At 37.7% G+C, this 18,798-nt stretch overlaps 2 protein-coding genes across 5 annotated transcripts; one reads left to right on the forward strand and one right to left on the reverse strand.

Moving 5' to 3' along the window:
* Positions 1–638: 638 nt before the first annotated feature.
* LOC146136164 (long-chain fatty acid transport protein 4-like) lies at positions 639–12,430 on the reverse strand. 2 transcript variants are annotated; one of them, XM_083394989.1, is made up of 14 exons: positions 12,096–12,430; positions 11,674–11,721; positions 11,518–11,601; positions 11,080–11,268; positions 9,933–10,132; positions 9,278–9,509; positions 8,701–8,902; positions 7,237–7,370; positions 6,717–6,829; positions 6,164–6,250; positions 5,484–5,621; positions 3,516–3,683; positions 2,994–3,140; positions 639–2,270 (listed from the first exon to the last, which is right to left on the reverse strand). In XM_083394989.1, exons 1-14 carry the CDS (start codon positions 12,122–12,124, stop codon positions 2,113–2,115), a joined length of 1,929 nt encoding a protein of 642 aa, XP_083251115.1. In that variant the 5' UTR covers positions 12,125–12,430; the 3' UTR covers positions 639–2,112. The 2 variants fall into 2 exon arrangements, with proteins under 2 accessions (XP_083251115.1, XP_083251114.1); XM_083394988.1 differs by having other exon boundaries at positions 11,518–11,721.
* Positions 12,431–12,730: 300 nt separating this feature from the next.
* Positions 12,731–16,286, forward strand: LOC146136165 (BET1-like protein). Of its 3 annotated transcripts, XM_083395473.1 has the most exons (5): positions 12,731–12,958; positions 13,152–13,255; positions 13,344–13,400; positions 14,219–14,396; positions 15,310–16,286. In XM_083395473.1, exons 1-4 carry the CDS (start codon positions 12,940–12,942, stop codon positions 14,384–14,386), a joined length of 348 nt encoding a protein of 115 aa, XP_083251599.1. In that variant the 5' UTR covers positions 12,731–12,939; the 3' UTR covers positions 14,387–14,396; positions 15,310–16,286. The 3 variants fall into 3 exon arrangements, with proteins under 3 accessions (XP_083251599.1, XP_083251598.1, XP_083251600.1); XM_083395472.1 differs by lacking the exon at positions 15,310–16,286 and having other exon boundaries at positions 14,219–15,270; XM_083395474.1 differs by lacking the exon at positions 15,310–16,286 and having other exon boundaries at positions 13,164–13,255; positions 14,219–15,270.
* The last annotated feature ends 2,512 nt before the right edge of the window (positions 16,287–18,798 follow it).

An 18,798-nucleotide genomic window follows, 5' to 3' on the forward strand; every position in this document is an offset into this window, starting at 1 on the left:
AGTAATTATAAACACGTTTTTAAAGTGCAAAAAAATCCGAGGCCCACCTGATACACAATTGTTATAAAGTTGTAATAACACAAAATCTCATTTAACATATGTTGTGCAGCCCGCAGAGACCTTTCTGAGTTTGGTTTTGGCCCGCGACTACTACACAAAGGTTGCCGACCCTTGTGTAAGGATTTGAATATAGAGTTTTGCTCATTTCAGCAACCTTATTTGGCAAAAACCAACTAACAGTAACTTAAAAATTGAGAGAAGTGTCATGAAAGAACCGCAGCAGACAACGCTATGGTGTTATTGCGACGTGGCCTAGGCGCTTTTTTGGTGGCATGTGAGGTTGCTCTCGCCTTTTCGGGAAAAAGCAAGATGTGTAGACAATAGACATGGTAGCGTCTTTCAGCGATAATCTTCATACCGGGTCAAACTAGGAAACCGGCCCACTGTAGAGGCTAACCTTATTACTTTTTCGTGCTTTCAAAAGTTCTGTTTTTCGCGTTATTTTGCAGGAGTTAGAATTATGACGTCACGCAATGGTATACTTTTGGGACGTCATATCTCAAAAAATTGTGACGTCATATCTGAAAAAAATGCATGGCCCTCCCCAAACTGAAATCCTAGATCCGCGCCTGTTGTGGATTGACAAACGAGTGTATTTCGAAAAGCTGCAATCACGAAAAACAGAAAATTTTCACAAAGCAAGCTGTTTTATCCAATAAAGTGGCATCGCATAAAACGTTTTAAAGGCGTAGTAACAGATTAAGTAAGTAAAGTTTTTGAAAGATTTGAAGTTAATTTTGTGCGTTGTTATGCGCCAAGCGACCGACAACCATTACAATTGTTCCGCTTGTTTAACACCGAAATTGCACCACTTTGTAATTACAGTACAGTATAGGTGACGCTTAAGTCTAAATGACTCTAAAATTTCGTCAAACCACACGGTTGTTCGTAATCACGCAAGGCGCAATCATAAAAAGCAAACCTGAAAACTGCCTTTCACAACATTACTAAAAATTAAAGAAAAATGCACGATTACATAAATCAGTACTTAACATATGTGGCCCTTTAACCGATTAAACCATGGGTTTTTAGTTGATTCCTGACAAAAACCCTGTGTTCATGTAAAGATTTATACAACAAAATGCGTTAACCTTAAGTTTGTCGAAAAATCTTCATTGTTAAGAATGTGAATTTTTCAACAAATTTAACGCAGAACGCAGCTAAAATAGCCAAAACCGCATTATCACAAAAATACTGCAATGTTTTGAACGAGTTGTGAAGTTATTTTTAGTTTAACGGTGACCTAAAATTATTTGTCATACACAAGCGAAACTGTAGAAGGCCAAGGTCTAAACTGTTGATCGGGCTTGGGAGAAATAGAAAATTAAACCCATAATTATAGCAAGATGCTTTGTTTAATCTTACATTTAAACGACTTAGAAAATAAACTTATTAAACCAGAAAGTAATGAGGAGTCCTCAATAGTATTTTTTTAAACAATTGTAATGAGATTATGCCCTGTGCAGCTTAGATTGAACATATAAACGGTACACGAAGTACAAGAGGCTCATAACCAGTTGCGGAGTCGGTTTATTTGGCTGGAGTTAGACTTGGGAATCGAGTAGAGTTTGACGTGCGCTTGCGTTGTAGCAAGTTCAGAAACTATAACGTCACAAACTGTAAGTCTTAAGGATGGAATTGCATAGAGTGGAGTTTTCGCACCCACATATTGTGGTTGAATGGCTGTATATAACACTCTTTATAATTGGATTTCTGTATGTCCACAACCCGGCGAGTAACCTGGATACTTTTGTCAATTACTTTATACTTTTGTCAATTACATATAGAGAGATATAAATATATATTTGTACATAGTCTAAAATCAAGCTCGACTTTATTTTCTAGGCCATAGTAAAACTCAAGTTACTTTAAACCGACTTCGCAGCCTTGTTCACAATTATACTGCACAGAAAAGATGTCACAAATTAAATCAAAATTTGATTCTCATGCTACAAAAGCTATAAAAAGACCAGTACAACAATTTTTTTTTGTATAGCACTAATAAAAGCAAGTCAGTTCGTTTAAGAAAGGGTTAGAAACAAATCCTTTGGATTAAACTCGAATCGAACCGTCGATAAGCTTCTGGTGAAGGGCGCCGTCTAGCGGCACGTATTTTCCTTGAGAGGCGTCCAGGAAATAGAGGGGGTCATTGACGACCAACACATCGTAACCATCTTTTCTAAGCGCCACCTTCTTAATCTTGTGAGTGCCTGGCAGCGAAAAAGTAAAAATAAGCGTCAACGGACATTTCAGGATCATTGTCCCAATACATCGATAGTCACGTGCGATTTAAAAGTTACCAAGAGTGTGTTTTTGGAGATTAACAAGCCGAATTTAGTGCCAACGCAAAAAAAGTGTATTTTCTATTATAAATCAGATAGAGGGTTAGTCAGCAAGTGTTAGTTATGAGTGCCGCTCTGTTTACAAAGTAATGCTTTGCTTGAACGTGTTAGGTTTCCATGTTTGCAAAAACAAATTAATCATTTATAATCGGTTACGCAAAACTGATGTGCCTTTACGTGCATAGATATTAAGAACTGTAATAAAATGAGTAAATCGTTATCAATCAAATTCAAGGCTAAATTATTACTAAGAACATGAAAAACTCACAAACTAATGTTTAGTGAAGGACAGATTTAATGAAAAATCAAATACTAGACAAACCGACTGCAGGGATCTGCGGGTGTACTCAATATTGAGATGTTTAAATGTAGGGCAACAGTTTAAGAATGTACCATTTTGTGTTTTGAGCAATGTTAACTTAAGCGACTCCAGTGCTGCAATTATAAGTTCGCTATTGTATTTGCAAATGCAGGCAGATTTGTTTAAAGTTATGAATTACGGCCGCGTTGAAATTATTCCGAAAGCTTAATATTATGCTGAAAACGTTATGTGAAAAAAAAAACGGTGGAAACAACTGCCATGTTACATACCGGTCACTTCCACGTGGTCTGTCAACCGAATGAACAAGGGCATGGCATAGGGTGGTAACTCCTTCTTGGCCCCGGAGTAGAACGCCTCCAGATCCACCTCTCTGTCTGGGTCCATAATGCAAGCCATTCCTGCTCTGCCCTCAGCACCTGGGACGTTCCCAACATTATTTAACGCATTTAACGGCACCAGACATGTCGTAAAGCGATAAAACATCGACTCTGCAACTTTGTTAATGAGTAACGCAAATGACCCTGGATATAGCCCACACCCGTCACGCAAAAACGGTTTAGTAAACATGCCACTTAGTGGAGTCGGAGGCGTTTGTCAAGAGCAATTGACGATTTAAAATACCAAGTGTCGTAATTCCTAAAGCAAGATCGGAAAAAAATTTTAATCGCTGCCCTGACATTAAGAGAGTCCGAAGTACTTTTGTTTGATTTTGGAAATCTGTTTTTTTAGTTTCACCAAACAATTCGTACCCTGATGAATAAGCAGCCAGTGAAGCTACACAATGTACTTACCTGGCACTTCGACACCGTACACTCCCACCGTATGCTGGTTGGCCAGCACCTTGGCCAGTTCTGCCTCGCACTCGGCAGTCGACACGTTCTCGCCCTTCCACCGGAAGGTGTCGCCCGTGCGGTCCTTGAAAAAGAAGTTGCCGTACTTGTCCATGGTCAGCACGTCGCCTGTCAATGCCATGCAATGTTAGTTAGCGAGATTTGAAATGCTGCCTTTGGAAATATCGGAACTGGACGAGAACAGCTAAAATTGAGTGATTAAAGCGTAAATAGAAGGTATTCCGCTGAGGGTTGCCACACCTACACATTTTAGGAAACAAAACGAAAGACATTGAAACACTTTGGAAAATGATACTAGGGCCTAGGTTATTAAATAACTTCCTGGGCGTGTTTTGAATATTATTCTGTAATGAAACAGTAGCAACACAATGGCATATATAAAGGTTTTGAAGTTAGCTTTGCACCTTTTAAACACAACTTGAACTGCAAGTAATTTCAAAAACAATTTGAAATTTGAATACTTGTTTTTTATAGAAAGTCCTACGTTGGTTTACAACAATTTTACAAATAAGAAATTTTACACCAAGCATACTAATTTGACGAAAAATCATGCTAGTTTGTGGTGCGCCACTTTTGCTGTTTGAGTCATAAGCTGAACAAAGCGTATCAAACGGTTCACGTGTTTTATTTTCAACTCGTTTATATATAAAACAGATTGATGATAACAACTTTGGTAGTACTTAATCCGGTCCGCCAGGTACTTCATTTTCCCATATCTGGCCCGCCAACCGGAAAAGTTGCCCGCCCCTGGTATAGAAGGAGCAAAAGAACCGCCAGTCTAACATTTGTCTTTGTGCGGCTTTTGCTGCAGTGAACCTGACGCGTTTATGACGTCACGATTACACTTTTCAATTAATGAATCAAGCCTAGCTTCAGTCAAACGATGTATAATAAAAAAAACGGACGCACAAACCAGGATTGCCAGAAGGCCTAAAATTTGAATCAAAAACAATAAATTGTCCTAATTTAACTGCTGTGTCCGACGGTTTGTAAATCATTAGGACAGTAAGCTTTCTGTCCTAATTTGGCCGAATTTATTTGAAACATTGTGGGATGAAGTAAAATCACGGTCTCACGAGACCTACAAACTTTGTTTATACCAACTTTAACAACGTTAATTGAAAAATTGTTGTGCATAGCACATTTTAGCCAAATTTTGATGGGCAAACCGTAACTTTAGCTTGTTGTGCATAGCACATTTTAGCCAAATTTTGATGGGCAAACCTGGGCAAACCGTAACTTTAGCTTGTTGTGCATAGCACATTTTAGCCAAATTTTGATACAATCCTAAAGATTTTTCCCTTTTGAATTTTGCCAATTTTAAAATGTGTTTTTTATTTACTCAGGTTTATTTATCATACACTATAATTGGGGGGTCGCGCAAGTTATCGAAAACTTAAAGGGGGTCGCGAGAATAAAAAGGTTGAGAACCGCTGGTGTAACCTTTTGTAGTTTAATTTATATCGATGCCATAAGGCAGATTTTACGTCAAAACGAAATTTACTGCTTTCTCATAAAAATGTTAAACTCCAAAAAAATATAAAAGCCAAAATATTTGATGAAAGCGACACATTTCCTCCCTTAAAACGCTTCGGTTATAATCCATGTCATTATCAGTTAAAATTAAACATAGTAAAACCGATGAACGGTTGAACCTCTAATAGGCGAATTGCATTCAGAATGACACTCATAAGGAAAAACACAATAATAGTTAAAAAATTGTGAAATCGGCCATAAAATTAGCAGTGTATGACTGTATGTATACACTTGTTTTTGATCCAGGTTAATTGGTTATCCCATTACCATAAATACCTTTTGTGGTGAGTAGGTCTAAAGACGGTTTGATTCGGATCAAAAGATTGTCTTTTTACAAGTTGTCGAAGTGTAATGCTACATTATGTCGCTTACCGGTCATAAACGCACTGTCTCCCTTCTGGAAAACGTCGAAGGCCACTTTTTTTTTGGAGGCGGATGCATCGGCGTACCCATCGTATCTCTGTGTGAGGCTGTCTTTCACAATCTTACCCACCAACATGCCGTACTCGCCTGTCAAGCAATTGTTGGATAGTGAAAAATAGAGCTGTTTTTGTTAATATTGCGGCCAATAGGCGAAAATACAATAAGACGGAATAAAAATATATCTTGCCATGTACAATTGTACATTATAAAGCACAAAACAGGGATATTTCGTGTGGGAAAAATTAGGGTACTACTCTAAACAGTCTATTAAATTTAGGTACATTAAGATATTTTTACTACTAATTCGGATCTAAAGCCACAATATGTCAAAACCCCGTATTTTGCGTTTTTTGATTCTTGGGGTAATAGCAGTAGTCATGTTTACCGAAGGTACCGATTTAAAGATAGCTCACCGCCAATTTAAATGAAAATAATGACTTTAGGATATTCAAAACTTTCATAAATAACCATAGACACATCGAACTAATTGGGAACAATTAGCGATGATTAGTAGCAGAAACAACATACGAACGAACAGTTGTTGGCGGTGAGGGGACGTTTTGAATAATTTAAATGTGCCAGGCCTGCCTACACAACAAATTGGCTCGTGGCACTCTCTGGTGACCTACCGGGCTCACACTTGATGCATAGGCCGTCGCTGCCTCGCACCAGTTCTTTGTCCTCGTCAATCCTGAGCAGATAGATTGGGTAGGCGCCTGCGAAAAACACGTTTTCAAAACGATCTGCGTATGAATAGGCCCTTTAAACAACACGTTCGCCGCTTTTGCGGTAAATGTCAGCACAACAGAGAGCAAGATCCGTGGAACGGGGTCGAATCTATTTAGAGGAGAATGAGGTCAAAATACATCATATATAGGTCAAAGCGAGTGTCGTAGTACACTCTTTTTCACCTACACACAAATAAAAAACCTTTATTAACGGTCATCCAAACATAAAATAAAATAATGCATTAACACTGCGCGGAAAGTTGCCACATTTTTTCGACAATTTATTTTCGCAACTTTTGTTTTAATAACTTCTTGTTCAAACATATTTTTCTGTCCGTATTCTGCTGGCAAGACAAACCCGCCACACCACAAAGGATATCAGTGCAAAACAGTTTGGCAGTGACAGAAAGTGTTAATTTAATGGGACAAAGTGCGGCACCAGACGTTTACTTACTAGGGGCGATCATGGACATGAAGCCGCAAGATCCCACTTTATTGGTGATGTTCATCATATTGGCGTTTCCCTCCGTCGCGCCGTAGAACTCCGCCACCTGGGCGATGTTAAATCTGCGGTAAAAAGTATGGCATTTATTTGAGAACCCAGTAACGGAAAAATAGGCGTACCATGCTACAACTAATTTGCTACAAAAAAAAAAAAAAAAAAAAAATTTAAAACATGCAGATCGCCAAGATAATACCACCTTAAAATACTTAGGTACACCATGCACGGATCTGTTATGTAGCTTGATAATGAATCTCCAAACATTAACTGATGATGGTACCAGTATGTATCAAAACGTCTTTATCAAGATGATGTCGACGTTCTCGACCTTCTTGGCTTTGAGACTCATTATCAAGCCCAAAAGTTTACAGATGCCGTCAAGGCAACTAACCAGCTTTCGTAGACCAATATAATTTTAATCTGATAAATTTCGATAAATTTCGAAGTTATTTCATCTGCAACAAAAACGCACCTTTCGACAAAGTTCGTCCAAATTTCTGGTCGAAGGCCGTTGCCACAGGCAACCCGGACGTTGTGAAGTCTGTCGGTGGTTTTAGTCGGCTGGGCCAGCAGGTAGCGGCAGATCTCGCCGATGTAGAGGACCAACTTTAAACAAGATAGTAAACTTTTATTTTTTTATGTATTGATATAGTTACCGCAAAAATTATTTTCTATATGCATATTCTAAGATCAAGTGTTCAAAAGCTAACACTTTTTTACTGGAAGCTTTTACGTGAAGTTAATTGGCTGTTTTTAATTAGAATCGCTAATAAAATAATCACTATAAAAACTATTTTACAACGTCATACCTTCACTATTTTATGACGTCATTATTCATGAACGACAGACGGAAAATAGTGGAATTTCCCAAGCAGAAAATTTGAAAAACCCCTTTTGTATTTCTGGAAACCAACCTTGTCATGACGTGATCTATTCGACTTTATTTTTTTGAAAAAAAAAATCTAAGTTGCATAGGCGTTCTCAAAGTTGGACTTTGGACTTAACATCAGACAGTCTTACGATTCAAGCATCCGTGCATATCTCGTGTTGGTTTTCAGGCCTTCAAAGATTTTTTTCACAGAAGACGTGGACTTTGTACGTCTAGCAAGGACATTCTTGTGCGAAAAAGACGCTTTTACTTTTAAAAACTATATTTTGCCACTTGATCCAGGATGTGATTATGGGTGTAAAATTGTTGTCACGATTCAGCATTTAACTCAAAGGCAGTAATACCCCCGCGGCATCGTTTTTAACTGACATTGTTGGACTTTGGACTCGGTGCGTCACATAAGTTTTTCGAGTTTGATATAAAGTTTGAAAAAGAACACGAACCGAAAGATACCCAATAAAGCGTGTGCAGTGAGATTGAAAAACAACGGACAAATAAGCATGTCGGGTGTAACCTCATACAACATCTATTTGCTCAAACAGGATAAGTGTTAACAATAAAACACAGGAAATGATGTATCATATTGATGGGAGTTCTCAGTTGTACTGCCAAATAGCGTAGAAATATTTTAACAGAAACTCTTTAATGCAGCAAACGTTTAGTTTCAAAACGCCAACTTGTAACTCTAATTCTGGTTAAGATGGTTCGTTTGACTTAACATAAAGTAAAACAAAAAACGCTTTAGTGAAAATCCGTGATACTTAAAACCAGTGAATTGTTTATTCGACGTGCTTATGTTTGCTTGCAAGTTGCTTGCGGCCAATGTTGTATTTTTTACACCCGCCTGTGAAAGTCACGACGCAACTTTAGTTAATCAAGTCAAAGATAACGCAATATCACCAACAAGCATTTACAAGTGGTTCCTAAAGAGCAACACTGAAAAACCATTGTTACAAAAAGCATCCAATACAAGAAATAACAAAACATATTTCCGAGTCGTACACCATTGATTAATACATTCCATTTTTTGAGTGTTGATTTGCTTACCGTGCAGTTGTATTTCTTGCAATCTGTCCAAAACGCCCTGGCGGAAAACTTTGATCTAATTGTTATTGTATTGCCATGACAAAGACACTGGCCAAGGCCAACAATTCCTCCATTTGAGTGATAGAGTGGAAGGGAGCAATACACGTTGTCGTCTGGTCTGTAGCCAACCATGTAATGGCTCATGGTGCACATGTAGTAAAACCTAGCAGGAATGTTAACGGATTTGTTAAGAGATATCTAACACAACCTGCCCTTTTTCACGATTAGCAGATAATTAGTTATTAAAACATCAACTGGTCCTTAATTTATACATAGGATCTATGGATTTAACGATTAACTTAAAACAAGGTGTACTTATTTAGAAAAAACAAATTTTAATTGATGTTTAGTAGAGTTTGAAGTTAAGCAACCTGCAATTAATGAATTGTTAGCACGCCAAAAGAACTATTGCATGCTTTGTAAACTAGAACAAAAAACTAAGTGAAGCAAGCAGAGCAGAAAGAGTGTTCTAGTAAGTCGCTACTTTGCTGTGTAAACACGGTCGAGGCGGTTAACAGCGAAGCAAATACAAACGAACCTGCAATGAGTGATCACGGCGGCTTTCGGCAATCCTGTCGTACCAGAAGTGTAAATGTACAACAGGTTGTCGAAGTATGATGCCTCTTTTGGTGCCTCTGGTGGTAATCGACTGCCAGAAGCCATCACTACATCCAGATCTTCAGCACCCGCTAATAGTGGTTGATTCTCTTCGTTGCAGATTGAGTATAACTTCGGATCACCCTTCAGATGACTTTTAACATCTTCCACAGCTGTTAATTAAACTACAGGCATTAATATATGCTATTTTTTTCCAGTTTTTCTGAGGAGATAGGGATAGTATTTTCTATTTTGTATTGTAAATATTAAAAAAGTTTTTCAAAGTGAATTATATGATTCGTTTTTGACCACTTTGGAAATTAGTCACAATAAACAGTGTAACATTTTATCAAAAAAAAAACACTGATTAGGGATGTCTAACACTTGAATTTGTAGAACAATACCAATTATTACCATACAGTGGTTACTGATTATTTTCGCCTTTGCGTTAATTAATTAAGTTATTATTTGAAGAAACTTACATTTCAAAGTAAAAAAAAATACTACAAATTCTGAACTAATTTGGATGATATTATCAGACATTCCTACTACTGAACTTAAAAAAGTAACACAAAATACAACTAACACCAACTTACCTTGACCACCTGCACCTGTGAAAATGACAGCTTTGCTTTGCGAGATATTGATGCAGTGTGCAAGTGCATCACTGTGTAAGTTGAAGTTTATAAGAGCAGACGTCACTCCAATCTTTGCCAGCCCAAGCCACAATGCTACAAACTCTGGGCGATTTCCAACGTAAATGGCAATCACATCGCCATGGCCAAAACCTTGATTGCTGCACAAAATCACAAAACACTGCGATTTATAAACACTAAAAAATGTAATTTTACTGTTGCTACTATATATTATTCATATATCCAATAGTATTGTATGACTTTCCAGAAAGCAATGTTTCTAATTTTTTTTTGGTTAAAACTTTTTAAACTCTAAAGTTGCCAATGTTGCAGATTTAACAAAATCCAAAAGTAACATTATCAAACAAAATTTGTATGATTTTCGAGACAGCAATGTTTAAAACGCAAGTCTAACGGAAAACTTTAGAATTTTAACAACAAAATAAGGTTACAAATATCCTAGATATTTTATAATGTAAATAAGGGTTTTGTTCTTAAGACTGTTCTGTTGACTATTAGTGGCATTACCTGGCATATTTAAAGAGGATTGACAAGAGGCATGACTTAACAAGATGGAATTTATTTGGTTTTAGTTCGCAAAAATAGCAACAAGAATTGGGGTTGTATACTCTTGATACTAAGTTGATAGTTACAATTAATAAAACATTAGTATAACTTGCCTTAATATAATCCTACCTTACCGTGCAGCTGACTGGAAGGTCAATTGGACACATCGCTGCTTCGGCCGTAACGTGCATGAATTTGTTTTTTCATATATTTGTGTATTTTAATTTCAGCGTCAACGAAAAATAAACATTACTTACTTACTTACTTACTTGCTAATGTATCTAAATAGTTTAGGTTCACATGACATCACCTATGTGCTCTTTTTGGTATAAAATAAACCAGTTCCAAATGAAGGAATCATTTTTTAAATTGAGAAAACAAGGTTTGTCGCATTCTTGAGCTTTATTTTAACTTTAGTAGCACCCTAGTTGTGTCCCATCTGACCATCTCACATATTGACTTGTATATATTTTCACCCAAATTTTCCAACAACAAAAAAAATAGTTTATTAAAAATTGCAAATTTATTAAAATATACTAACCGGAAATAGTTAGCGATCACATTCGCATTTTCAAATAGATCCTGGTATGTCCACACAACATCCTCCCACTGAATGGCAATTTTCTGTGGATGTTTGCGCATAACTTCATCGAAAACCTTTGGGATTGTTCGATTGTGTTTGACGTTGCGAGATTGCAGAAGCTTAAATGTTAGTAGAACTTTTAAAGCCCTGAAAAAATAATTGAACATGAATCCATTATTTCAAAAGTCAGCAAAGATAAATTAATTGAAATAGAGAATAAATAGATTTATTGTACAATAAAACTTTGAATTTGTATAATAAATTTAGCCAAAAAGGTGTTAAGCACTGAGACAACTTGATCAATGACAGCAGTTTTATTAAAAACAGTTTTTACAATCTTTATAATTTTTCTCAAATATCAGGTAAAAGACATAATTCAACTATTAAACTGCTGACCTTACATCTCTTGCCAATGTATGAAGTACAACGTCTGCAAATTTCCATCCACCCATTGCCAGATAAACAGCCAAGAGTCCAGCACTGACAAAGAACACGCTTGAAGTTATGTAAAGATATAAGAATGCAGCCAACAAGCCGTATAACGCAGCCAACCTGAGCATTCTCAGAAAATGCCGACTTCTTACGGTGTAATAAAAGGCTCTAAAATAAAATAATTGGAAACTTTAGTAAATTTAATATTGAACACATACTGTGTATTTTACCCAAATTACAACATTTAATTGATTAAAGTGATATTTTATAATTTCATAAGATTATTATTTTAGCTTTCAGACCTAGACACCAACTTAAGTATTTAGTTTTCTTGAGCTTACAGAAAAGTTTGTTTGGTATAATTTTGTTACAAAAATAAGTCATTGCCAACTTTTAGACAAAAACACAATTAATTGGAGATACAAATGAGCATCACAATAATGTTATGAGTACAGTAAGTTTATAATAACATTTTCTACGATTAAATTGCCATACAGCTGGACGTTAAATATTTTTTGTGAAGACAAAATTTCCTCACTGACCTTAATACCCGAATCGGCGTCAAACTCATCTGGTGAGCTATTTCGTTGGACGCCTCTCTTATTGCCCGAACGAAACCTGCAAGCAAAAAAGCAAGCGCGGCGTTGTCAAAGGTCGTTGGGCAAACATGTGACGACGTCAATGGTCGTGGAGGCCCAGAGCTAATGTTGACGCATCATGAACAGTAGAAAATCGCGCACTGTACTAAATGCGTTACATCAACTGTTGTTAACGGAAAGCAATTGCTCTCGTGCAAGAACTTAGAAATTAAACAAACGCTGTTTCTGCGAAAGCATTAAAACGGAAACGGCTCCCTTGTTATCGAAAACAGACGTCAAACGAATTCGGTGATTTTAAACTTATCATCCACGGTTTCACTTTAGGTAATTTTTAAATTGTGTTAAATTATTGAACCATAGCGTGACATTTTTTTTGTTAAAATCTTTTTTATTTATTGCCAACCAGAGCTTTTCCCAACCAAATCGAAGTTTTAATCATAATTCAATTTAGATCAAACTTAAATATATTTTTTTGTATTGTTTGGATCCGGGTATAATGTGGCAGTTATTGGTAGAATTAAAGTCTACTTTTGTGGCATTTACGTATGCTCTATTAGTTGACGTGGAACCGACTCAAATAGCCAGTCAGCTGTTTTAATGTTTTCTTGTTTTCATTATAGTAGAATTGTTATTTTAGAAAACCTTGTTTTGTGACCAGCCAAACATATTACTGTACAAGCACATCAGCCCTGTTTTACCGTTAAATACAAAAAGTTTGGCGCACTTATCATAACTTGTCCGAAACTTCTTTTGTGGCTTCTGGGTTGAAAGTTTGCCAAATAACATCATGTCTGACTGGAATAAAGGCAAGTAATTTATTTTTATTTAAACCCCAATCAATATTAACTCAAAGACGAATGACATATAATATTAAATTTCATTTACAAGTACCGTTCTAAAAATTAAAAGTAGAAAGTAGCATGTCATATATTTAATTTGTTAAATGCTTCTAGTTTTTGCTTTTTTTAAAGTGTACTTCATTCGTTGCTTTCAATGCAGGCTTTATTGCAGAAGGAAAACAACCAAATCGAGAAGAGATTCTAGAAGCAGAAAACAACAGAATGGCAGAACAGCTTGCGAGTAAAGTTTCAAGACTTAAAATGGCAAGAATTATATATCCGATTTGTTTTGTGTGTTTTAAACTCTATGTTATATCAATTCATGATTATAACAGTTTTGTGCTGATTTCAGATTAGTGTTGATATGAAGGATGGCATAGAAGATGATAACACATACCTGGATGGCATGGTATAATATATTTAAACCTTTTTTGTATTAGCAAACCATATATATATATCTTTTTATGGCACTTTTTTTAATTCTAAGACCTGTGCTAAAAATATCTGATATAATTAATGTGTTTGTGCAAAACTAGATTTTAGGTACATTAAAATATAACACTTAGATTATTTTAAGTTCTGTATTGTTATATTTTTACAGCTTAAAAACCCTAATATTCACCATCCAACACACAGCTTCCCAAACTGGGTTTGCATACTGATTTCAGTTGTTTGTATGCCTATAACTTTTACAATAGTTCTACATCTCTATAAGTAGCGTTTGATAATTTTGATATGCAAATGTCAAAAGTGTAATGACAAAAATGACAGAAGTGGACTTGACATAGAACTTGACTTTAGTAACTAATGACATGGATATAGACTAGACTTGTTGTCTGGTAAGATATTTTTATTTATTTTGGAAAAATAACTAACAGGATGCAGAACAAAGTTTGCAAAGCAAATTACAGTTGTTTGTTCTAGGGTGCAGCAAAAGACCATAAGGTACATCAAGTCAACTGCACCCTAAAAAAAGATTTGGAATTATTTGACTGGGATGTCATTTAAAAATCCCTTGTTCACAACACTGGCAAATGAAAAAATAATGCAACAGTAATCCCTTTAAGCTGCACATTACTTTTAAGCAGACAACAAGAATGGTTGTGTTTATCACAGCCGAACATAGAGAGTTGGAGTTTTAAAAGTTAGGAAGCATTGGTGCAACAAATAACTAGACAAGATGGATTACCATTAAATACCAGAATTAAGCCTTTAAACTATGTTTAGGGTTCTGATTTTATGAGCACAACTGGATTGCTTGGTGGAACCGTTACAAGATTTTCCAAGATGCTTGACTCAGGGCGTGGTAACCGCCGAGTGATGTGCTATGTCATCTCTTTTCTGGTTGCCTTGTTTTTTATTGTTTATTTTCTAATATCACGGACAAGTACCTGAAGCTCAAAAGGTATCCGCCATTTGCTAATATTTTTTGTTTTATGAATTGTATTCGAGACCTGCTAATATCTGTAGCCGACTAATCGGCACAGACGATTAGGGTTTCTGTGGTATAAAACAAAGACGTTTTACTATACAGTGAATTGTAAATTCGTTATACGGGATTTTGGTGTCAGACGTAAATAAGAGCGTAAATTAAAGCACTAACCTCCAGGAATAACCTGTTAATAAACGTATTTTAGGATCATTAAGAAAATATACCACCGGCCATTTGGTTTAACCTGTCTTAGCCGATTTTGATAAAATTGTCTTAGCCCAGTAGTTCTCAACCTTTTTTCTTTCGTGGCCCATTTACGTTGCAAAAAAATTCTGTGGCCCAATAGAATTTTTATGAAAGAAAAAGTTTTAAAATAGGTTTAGAACAAAACACACCAGAACATTTTTCAAAACGGATTATTTATTCAACCGTGCATTAGTGAGATACTCGCGGCTGAACAATAAATTTATATTCCTTTTTAATTCCTCCCTAAGCCATTATTCCTGTAAAATTAAATATAATGACACAAATGAAACTAAATCTAGCTTTTTATATTGGTCTGTGGCCCACCTTAAATGTTCTTATGCCCACCAGTGAGCCATGGCCTACTGGTTGAGAACCGCTGTCTTAGCCAAAAGCGTCGTGCGTCTCATCGCAACCTCAAAAATGTCAGTTTTCCAATTTAAACAATACAAAGTCGATTTTTTTCAAAAACATCCATGCACCCAGAAACAAGGATTCTGGATCTGCTTCTGTTTAAGACTGCACTTTTTTGTCTTTAATATGCTGTTAACTGTGTTACCTACGACGTATTATATGAATAAATATACCTGCTTCGTTGTCGTAATTGTTTCTATGTCGATTACCACTTACTCTGTTCAATTAGCACAACATAAAGGAGGTGGTGCTCTCATGAAGGAGGTGATGGTGCTCTGTTAGGAATTCAGCTGCCAATTGATTTATACTCCTATAAAGAACCGTCAGAGGTGCGAGTGTTTACGTTACTACACTGCCAAAATTGTATATTTCGGTCTCAATGTTAATTTCACTGGCGCTTTAATCGGCCGAATTCCATTAAAAAAAATTGTTTTTTGCGGTCAGTTAAACGCGCTTATATGGGCGGTAAATGCCTTGGAGAAGTGGGTGTTAAATGCGAAACCTTACCAAATTTAGATATAGATTCGACCTAAAAATCGGCCACCTTCACCAGAAAATATTTTAAGTTATACTTGCCAATGCCGTTCTCACTTGATATAGCCTATAACAGACCTGGGCAACATACGGCCCGCGGGCGGGATCCGGCCCGCCAAGCAATTTAAGCCGGCCCGCGGCTTATTATCCTCAAAGTGCATGGGATAAGAGAAAACAAGTGGATGTTTCTACATGTTTGGTTGTATCGTAAACATTTTTTCCAGGGACGAGTCAAGTCATGACCCCTTTTTTAGCCTGTTTTAAATTATAAAACGGAAATTGTGTTCGCGCTTCGTGCGATTCTCTTCTGTCTTTCTCGTAAGTTCCACGCGATATTTACAGGCAAATAGCGTCATCTGCAATGTGGCAGTCTCTTTAATGAAAGTTTAACAAACATAGCCCATTATTTATTTTTTTTGCGCTTTGGTTGAAAGTAATCCGTCTTTAAAATATGCACGAAATACTGTCTCCGTTTTCTTATCTCTGAAACATATCGATTCACATTTTGTCAACCTAATTTAGGTAATACCATGTTGTTTATTTATCCCGATTTATACCGTCTTTGCAATATGGCCGTTTACCCACAAGTAACACATCGGTAACCTAAAGCCTAACAAATTTTTATTTTAATCTTAACTTTTGGGTCAACGCGCTCCACCACAACTTAATAAATGCCAGTATATCAAGCAATGTACATTTTTTATCTTGTGGTCAATGAGTCACTGTTTAAGTGTTGAAATCTAATTTTTTTGGATTTTACAACAAATATAGTTGCATTTTTTTTCCGCTTCGCGCGACGTCTTGTAACCCTCTTTAAATTCGAGCTAAACGGCACATTTTCGCACAACTTCAAACGTAATATAACAAGTTCGTTAGCTTATTTGTTTTATACCGCCAGAGTATGACGTCATATTGCGTGTATTTGAGATCATATTTTTGACCCGGCCCGCCACAACCTTTAAAGTTTCTCATGCGGCCAGCGGTTCAAAATATTTGCCCACCCCTGGCATATAGGCTACTGCAATGTGGGTAAAGGTAGAAGGTAGGAATATGTTTACTTTAATTTGCCAGTTTGTTGATTAGTAGTTGCGAGACCGTATACGATTTTAGTTAAAACAACCAGCAGCTATATCTTTAATATTTTAGTAACTTTCTAGGAGTCCGACTCCTAATTGAGTAGACCCGTCGTCCCGAGTCCGGCTACAATCTACAGCATTCTATTCTACCCTTTCGCCAAACTTAATTGGGATTGATGTACCGCAATCTATACATAGATGTGGTATAGAACACAACGGGCCTGGGGTTGCTAATATTGTAAGCTCACAAGCAAAATAACACCACATGAATATTTTGGCTTTGAGTGGTTCGCAGTTAAATTCTTTTGTGTACCTTTAATACAACGGTTATGAAAAGTGGAATTTTAAGATCTAATCCAGCTTTTATAAAATCTTCTTCTTTCGTATGGACGATCATTCTTATTCCACTTTAAATATCCGGGCAGCAGTTAAGAAGCCAGCGGATCATCATCCAAAAGTGTCAGACCAGATGTCCCGTTTCGTGTGCGATATATGGGGCACCGTGACTATGTGGTCTGCAGTCTGTTACTCCAAGACACAATCGCAGACCGCAGAAGGAGCCAAGCCCGATTTGCTTATGGAATGTCTGAAACGCCCGACCCCCTGTTCTCAGCCTGTTAAAGTGAGTCCAGGCCCGCCCAGGCAGGTCAAAACCCGAAGGTTTGTAGGGTGCAATTGGGCAAACAGATTTTGCCCCCCTCCACGCCGAGGTAAGTGGGTTCGACGAGGAAATCCAAAGTTCTTCCATTGGTATTGATTGACAGACAGTACGCGATTAGCTTCGTTGACACTAATGTGGAAAGCAGCCGACACGTTTTAGCGTTTACCAAGCTTTATTCTTCACTTTAGGAGGCAAATCGGACAGGACCCCAATTCACGTCAGCATGTAAGATCGCCAGGTCATTAGCGTATGCTTATTTCTTAGGGACTGTGGCGGGGAGATCACTTGTATAGATATTAAATAGCAGAGGGGCCAGGACAGGACCCTGAGGCACGCCATTCCAAATGCGTCGTAACCAGCTTTGGTGTGCAACGTTGTTTGTCTTTTTAAAACGAAGCTGCGATTATGGACAAGTTCCATGATCATGTTGAACATGCGTTTGTCCGGCAGCATTCGGAGCAGTTTTCAGGCGAAGCCGCGATGCCAGACTGTGTCGTATGCAGCGCTGATGTCGAGAAACACGGCACCGGTCTTCATTTTTGCTTGAAAGCTATCCTCGATGTCTTTAGTGAGTAAAGTTACTTGGTCTAGTAGATCTCCCGCGTCCAAAGCCAGCCTTCTCCTGATGGAGTTATTGGTCTATTACTGATCCGACGCGGGCGTGGATTAGACGCTCGAGGATCTTGAACAGTATGCAAAGCAGAGAGATCGGACGGTAGCTGCTTGCTTCTTTTAAGGGTTTGTTAGGCTTAATTGTGGGATCGCAATCATTGTAGCTTTCCTCCAGGTTTTAGTGATATTTAGGTGGTTCAACGCTGGCCCTCCTTTAGGAGCACACTTCCTTTCCACGAATCGTGATAACTCGCTGCTTGGCGGCTTGATGGACCCGTTCTTTAGTAACTGCGAGGCAATGGCATTGGCGGAAATTGAGTGCGAGAAATCGATTGATTCGACTGTCTCTGACCAACGGGTCCGACGTTATTGGTTCAAGTGGGCAAGCAGCACAGCAGTACCTGCTGCGTCTGAATCAGTACCCGGGGCGGCACTAAGAAAGAAGCTGTACAGACAGTTGCACTCCGCATTCTAACATGGCGTGTATTTCTTGCGGTAGCCGCGTGGTGCACATTTTAGCCTCTCCTATTAGAAGATTGCAGAAGGACTTGTTTGCCTGGTATACATCGGTGATGTTGGGAGATGGAAGCTCCTAAGCGCCGTTGTTGGTGGTTAGCCTGAAGCCCTTCCAGTTGGCCTTGCGAAGGTTCCATCGCATCACGGGCTTGCTCGTGACCGGGGTCACAAGGTTACCTGCAGTAATCAACGATGGGCGATGCTGAGAGAAGTAAAATTTCGCCAATACTGGAAGCTCTGGAAGTGCCAAGCGACTGGCCGTCGCCGCAAATGCCAGGTCCGGGTTGGTGCCGGTGTTCCAGCGGGCAGAGTGGAAGCT

Source organism: Ascidiella aspersa, chromosome 8 (genome assembly GCF_963924565.1).
Source record: "Ascidiella aspersa chromosome 8, kaAscAspe10.2, whole genome shotgun sequence".
NCBI classification, from domain to species: domain Eukaryota; kingdom Metazoa; phylum Chordata; class Ascidiacea; order Phlebobranchia; family Ascidiidae; genus Ascidiella; species Ascidiella aspersa.